This window comes from Tupaia chinensis, unplaced genomic scaffold (assembly GCF_000334495.1).
Source record: "Tupaia chinensis unplaced genomic scaffold, TupChi_1.0 Scaffold144682_1, whole genome shotgun sequence".
Taxonomy (NCBI): domain Eukaryota; kingdom Metazoa; phylum Chordata; class Mammalia; order Scandentia; family Tupaiidae; genus Tupaia; species Tupaia belangeri.
This window is the reverse complement of record NW_006204543.1, coordinates 3,502,434-3,509,255: the sequence shown is the minus strand read 5'-3', so window position 1 is coordinate 3,509,255 and position 6,822 is coordinate 3,502,434. Positions and strand designations below refer to the sequence as shown.

The 6,822-nt window shown below is 48.3% G+C and overlaps 1 protein-coding gene across 1 annotated transcript in view; it reads right to left on the bottom strand.

The window, feature by feature from the left end:
• Positions 1 to 312: 312 nt before the first annotated feature.
• The window catches only part of REC114 (REC114 meiotic recombination protein), a 66,691-nt gene continuing 60,181 nt past the window's right edge, over positions 313 to 6,822 (bottom strand). Inside the window, exons 5-6 of the mRNA XM_006167279.2 lie at positions 4,195 to 4,281; positions 313 to 896 (exon numbers count right to left, since the gene is read on the bottom strand). Of these exons, the coding sequence (XP_006167341.1) occupies positions 741 to 896; positions 4,195 to 4,281 (243 nt within the window). The 3' untranslated portion in view covers positions 313 to 740. The remainder of the gene's footprint in view (positions 897 to 4,194; positions 4,282 to 6,822) is intronic.

Genomic DNA, 6,822 nt, shown 5'->3' with positions numbered 1-6,822 from the left:
AAGCTCTAAAACGCACTGCTGCCATCTAGTGGTACATTTTGTAAAGTACAGCGAAACCTACAGATATATACAGTATATAAATATATATATATATATTTATATTTTTGGGGGTGGGAGAAATCCAAAATGAATGCTTGTTTCGTTTTTAAGCTGCTGCTACCATTCCTTAGTGTCAGATGAGATCGTGCAGGTACACACAGATGGGTAATGTAAGCCGAACTCTGTCATTTCAAGGGCTTCACCTATGACTAAGAAGCTGGGACAGTCCACTGAATGGGTGTAATGATCACACATACATGTCTGATTGCTTTGTGTTTTTTTTTTTTTTTTTTTAAATCATGTAAATTCTGAAATCCTTTTGCACTGATGTGTTGAACCTTACTCTTGTATATTCAGTCGAGGCAAACTTTTATAATTTACCCTTCGTTTTCAGTGACCTTGAGATGTTATAGCATGGTGATATTCTATGCAACGATAATTCTTTTTTGGTTTGACACTGTATTTTTTCACATTAATTTACTGTTGGATGGTAGATTTTATAACCTAACAGGGTCCTCAAGCGGTGCACAACTTAGATGCATGTACTTGTGTTTCGTGTCATTGTTGAAGTGCAATGATGTATAAAAAGTGGACTCAACCTGTTTTTAAAAATAAAACATTGATAAAAGGTGTTTGGAATAATCTTTAATATCTTCTCCAATTTTAGGAAGAAGTTACAGGTGTACATAGAAAGTAATTTCTCAGCTTGTCAGCTTTTTAAGCTCCTTTTCCACGTCATCCACAAACGCTGGGAAATGCTGATCCATGAGGCACAGGCGTAGAAAGGGGCCCAGCTCCTCCGCATCCCACACCGACTGTCCATACGCAGGGGGCAGTGTCTCCGATGCCAGGATAGACTGAGGGACACCAGAGGGAGCTTGTTAGAGGTAAGGCAGCGCACACAGTGACAACACGGACGCACATCGGGCAACTACAGCTTCCTCTACGGAGGGCCAATGTGGCATTTACACACAAAAGGTACAGTCACATGCCACATCCTGTTTGATCAGTGACTGGCTGCATACAGCAGTCCCATAAGATTGTAACACACCAGCCGGTGTTGTGGTGCTGAAGGCGGCTGGATCCCACATGGCCAACTACACAGTTAGGCCCAAAATTTCAAAAGGAGACAGACTGTGGCATGGCCAGTCCCCATGTGTTTTTCTCTACATGTGTCCTCTGGCAAACTTGGGATTTTTTCCCCGTAAGTGTGCAGCTGTCAGTGTACAACACAGTATGCTGTTTGTGCGGTGCTGATGTGAACAAACCGCCGCTGTAGAGACGCGCACACTTGACAGCTGATGGCAGAGAGGACTGGTACCGTGTGTGTACTGACTGCAGCTGTAGTCCTTTTAGAAGCTCATAGTGAAACACCATGCCCTGCTGACAGTAGCCCTAATACACCTTGAGCTTGATGTATTCTTGTTTGTAATTTTAACAGAAAAACTTTTAGAATAGCCTGTTTAAGTCTAAATATAAAATGATCAAAAGGTTACAGCAAGCTATTATTGAAGGAAAAGCTTTCCTAAAGTTTGCTGTGATGTCCTCAGCCTTCACAGTTACTCACCCAGAGCAAGTTCCAGTCTACGAACGCCAAGGTGTATGTGTGTTTTCCTATGGGATGTGCACTCACAAGAGAGGGGCATGGCCACACTGCACTCCCTTCTCTATCCTTGTCTTGGGATTTTGTGATGTGCCCGGCCTGTTCTTGAAGCCTCTCGATCCAGGCCTCAGACCATGCAGCACCGCTTTTTACTGTACCTTTTCTGTCTTGAGGTAGCATAGTCTGTGGATTCATAGGAAACCTATCAATAACTGAACTCAACTAGTCCTCACTCGGGTGCAGAGTGGGCACAAGCAATTGGCCCTGCAGAAGCTGGGCCCTGAACACAGAGAACCTACAGACTACTGGGTGGTCCACACAGCTGTTCTTGGCCAGCTGTGGGGTCTGACAGAGGTATAGGAGCATTACCCGAATCAACACAGACCACTTCTACCGCCCCCTTCAAATGCCCTGTGCGGCCTGTTCTCAAACCTAATCCCTGGTGGTCAGTGAGCGCTTACCTTAGCTGTGCCTTTTCTAGAAGAGGAAATGATGTCACGGTAATACAGAGCTCTGCTCAAACTGTCTGCATGATGCATTGCGCTTAAACCACCTTGCCGAGTACGGTGGTGGTGCCCCCCTCGCTCAAGTCCTGCGCCGTTCAGGTATAGCACAGCGGGATTAGCCACGCTCCAGTGGAAGGACATGAGGGTGCTTCTGTCCTTTGCAGTTACCCACAAAGCTGGGACAGACGTTCACATACAGGTTTCTGTGCTGAGTTTTCCTCTTACTTGGGTGCACTCCTAGGAGTGGGACTGCTAGGTGTCTGTAAGTGCGACAGGCCAGTCCGCAGTGGCTGTGCCGTTCCGCAGCCCACCAGCAGGGAGCGCTCACAGCCGTTCTTCACCTGGCACTTGAAACCCTGAGGATTGGTTTTTGGTTTTTAGCTGTTCCAAACAGCGCGAGGCCTCCCTCGCTGCGGTTCCCCCCAGGGACTAAGGAAGGTAAGCACATGCTTGTTTCCTTCTGTAATCCTAAATTCTCTCGAGTAAGTGGCCAGCATTTAAATGTTGGGAGAGAGTCTGACAGGGCCTCAGCTTGGAAGATCTGGCACCGGCTCTGGAGTTCCAGTCGAGGACAACAGACTCTGGTCCTGTGTGGTCTAGACTTCTGCTCCGACTCGGTCACCTCAGCAGTCTCACTTCCGTTCTGTGCAGGTGAGTTGATCACGTGCACCCCAACAGGGTGTGATCACACCACAGCCCTTCTCCATCGGGATTCTGGGCGGGGATGCATGTGTGTCCGTGCGCCTCTCCAGGCAGTAGGATTCAGACCTGGTCAACCGTGTGGGAGCTGGCCAGCCGTGCAGAGCCCCCCACACTGTGTGGTCCTCTTGAACACGCTGCTGTGGCTTTTTTAAGCAAGGTGTGACAACAGATAGGATCTACATCACTTATTTTCTCTGGTAGGTACAGTCTGGCTGCCTCCTGAGTAGCTGGGGCACGTGTGGGCCAGAAATACTGAACCCAGGTCTCCTTTGGGTGCAGCATCAGTCAGCTACGGCAGTTGTAGTGACGGCACTGTCCCCCAGCTGTGGCCACACCTCCTTTAAGCACAGTATGAGTATTTTTGTTTTTATAACAAAGTAGAATATTATATTTGCTTTTGGTTCACAGACTTGTCCAGAGGTCAGTGCACACAGTGATCTTTCTGAGCTACAAGCCTCACACTCGCTCTCATGCCCTGTTCACACAGGATTGAGAACGAAGGAGATCATTCCCTCAGCTTGAGACACAAGTACGGGCGGGCACTGCAGAGTCTCCTGCCGCTGGACAAATAAACTTTCCCTGCCATAGTTATTAGGTGATAAAACAGACAGACATGAATTCTTGGTCGTCTTGTCTCTGGAGTTCTCGGTTCGTTTGAGTCAGTGGTGCGCCAGATGGAGAAAACACCCATGTTTTCTTTTTTCTAACTGGTGGTACATTTTAATGTGTGTGTGGGGAAAAAAAATTTACCCTTGCATTGTGGTGCGGTCCCTGCAGAATTTGCAGGACATATGGCCATGAGCATGTGCTGCCACGCAGAGTGCAGCGGGAGTCCAGATTGGGCCACAGCGCTCCGGCTGTGTGGACGGCACGCAGCACAGGTCTGAAGGAGAGGGTGTCGCAGTCCTCCTTGCTAACAGTGCACTGCAGGGGAAAAGGCTGCCTGCGAGCCGGGCTCAGGTGACAGGTGAATCCTGGTCTCCACACGTGCAGAGCTGAGACTGGAGCACCGGACCTTTGCCCTGATGGAACCCACCAGGGAGCCGAGTCCAAATTCCTTTGACATTGGTTTTAGAATAGTTCCCAGGTTTCACTTCCCAAAGTAAGTTGATTCTCCCTATTGGAAGTGGTAACTAAACTTTCTGACACATTTTTTTTTCCCTCCTCCAGGTGGCAGTCCTGAGCCTGTGCCGGGGTAATCCCCAGTGGGAAACGAGGACGGCCTGCCTCTGTCTACAACCTAGTGACACTGTAGGTTCTGTTCTAGAACAATGAGCAGAGGAATACACATCGTAGGACTCACTGTTTCTCACGACGAGAACACGACACAGAACAAGGCTCTACCTGAGCTCGCTGCTGCACGGAGATCCTCCCCTCTGGTGTGCCTGCACCGCCGGCTTCACACACTGACTGCTCCAGCTGCTGCTGGGACTGCAGTGAAATGAAAGCAGTTAGGAGACCAGCTGACTGTAGTGTAAGCACTTCAGGCCAGCAAAGAGGTGGAGACAAAAGGATTTGTGCTCAGAAAGAAAAAAATAAAAGTGGTAGAGACTGTCAGCCTCCACCCTGGCTGTAGGGTAGGCTCTGAGAGTCTGCTCTACAGCCCCCTACACCTGGAGTTCGTGGCTCCTCCCCCCATAGTATAACAGACACTTATCACACCCCCCCATACTATAACAGACACTTCCTACTATATAGGACACTGAGACCCTCTACCGTACTATAACAGACACTTAACACACCCCCATACTATAACAGACACTTCCTACTATATAGGACACTGAGACCCTCTAACGTGCTATAACAGACACTTATCACACCCCCCCCCATACTATAACAGACACTTATTACACCCTTCCTCCTCCTCCTCGCAGGCAACCCCTGAATATGGAAGCAAGAGAGGTGCCAGTTCCCTACCCACTGCTGGTGTCTGTGCTGACACTCAGGGCCAGTCTTCACAGTGGAGGCTGGAATTTAGCTGACTAGTGGCCAGGTGAGGGTCAGGCTCGTGTCTTCCTTACTGATAAAAGGCATTTAAGACATGGGGCCAGCATATGGTGTAGTGGTTAAGTCACTGGACTCCCACACGGCTGACAGTGATTCGAATCCCAGACCCAGTGGCTTGAAATATGCTGGGTGTGTGTAGAATGGAGGAGGGATTGCGGCACGGCCATCCCCCAGGTGCTTGCTTGCTGTCTCTGTCTTTCCAGCAACTGCGTGTCCCTTAAGGCAAAAACTGGATCAAGTGGTGGAAAACCCAGGTCTGGAAAATTATTTCTCAGAGCAGAAAAAAAAAAAAAAAAGAACCAACCCAGCTTGAAGCTGGGATTTCCTAACAGCAGAGGTAGCTGGGTCCTCTAATAACACTAGGGGCTGGGGCAGGCAGGTGGTGTGGCGGTTAATATGCCGGACGACCACAGTGCAAGTCCTAGATCTGGTGGCTTGCTTTCTCACATTCTAGTCATATTTTTTTAAAAAAGTAATTCTTTTTAAAAATTAACACTGGGGACTGTGACAAAGAAAGGCTAGAATATGCACTTACAAGAGAAATGCCATAGCAATGAGTCTTCAGCTTTTTTTTTCTTTAAAAAAGTTTCTTTCGTGAAAGAGACAGGGACACACACACACAGGGACACACACCAAACAGGGTCTTGCCATAGCACATTCTACTCCAGCCTCTTTGCCAGCCAGGATCACAGGTCAAGCCCGAATCTGAACCCAGGCCCTCCCGTGAGACCCCATCACTGCAGAGCACCACCATGGCTGGGAGTTTGTGCCATGCGTCTGCCTGTCACACAGGAAGGCAGAGCTCACTCAGTAACATGCCATTATCTGTGAAAACATTTCTATGAAAAAGAACTATCTTCCAGAGTAAAATGTATTTCTTTTTGCAAATCTAGTATCTCATCTAACAGAAGACGGGTGGCTTCTCGTCTCTGCCTGCGTGACATGTTGCTGTAAAGCACGTGAAGGCAATCCGGCCTCGCTGAGACGCGAGATGGAGAGGAGGAGGGGTCTAAAGTAGCCTTTCCAGATCACTGTGGAAATCCTTCCACAAGACTCCATAAACGATAGCTGCTTAATGGAGAGATGCGATACTAACCCTGAAACCACGGCTTCACAGACGTCACAGTCTACCGTCTGTCTCACAACTTCACAAAGCTCCCTCGCTCTCACGCATGCATTTTATGGTGCCACGCTCACTTCGGTCACCTAGACAATACTGGTTCATGGAACTAGACAGATCTTCCAAATGTTGACAAACTTCACGTAATTTATAAGAAATTGATAGCACCCTCAGAAAAGGCTAGGAGGATGTGAAGTTCGTGGCAGCAGATTACAAGTTTCACTGATTCTAATTTTTCACTTGAAAGCTTAAATGTTGTCATTAAGAATACACGCTGGGGCCAGCAGGTGGCATGGTGGTTAAGAGCACTGGACTTCCACTTGGCTCACCATGGTTCAAGGCCCAGACCTGCTAGCTTGCTTTCTCACTCTGCCACCCCCCATCTCTGTCCCTCTCCGGTCAAATTAAATAACTCAATAAAGTTAAATTTAAAAAGTTAAATATTTTTTATAAAAAGAATAAATGCTATCTTTGTTTCCCTGAAATGATGGACACTCTCGTTTCTGAGAAAATATCCGATTACCCAGATGTGAATGACTATAAGCGGTCATTGTTATTGCAAGTAACAGTATCCATCAAACAAGAGGTAGGCCAGCCAGGATGGTGCAGCAGTCCGGGTTCTCATCCCAAGGAAGGTACACATGCCAGGCACACCCCACCTGCCCACGATCCCGTCTGGCAGTGGCATGAGGACCCTGAAGTTGCCCCCGCTCTCCTCTCATGGAAGAAATACATTTTCAATAAAGGCTAGAACAGCTCCTAACATCCCACAGGTGCAGCCCGAGCCGGCCACTGTACTGCAGGCCAAGGTCACGTTGGCTGGCTGTACTGAGTGAGCAGGGAAG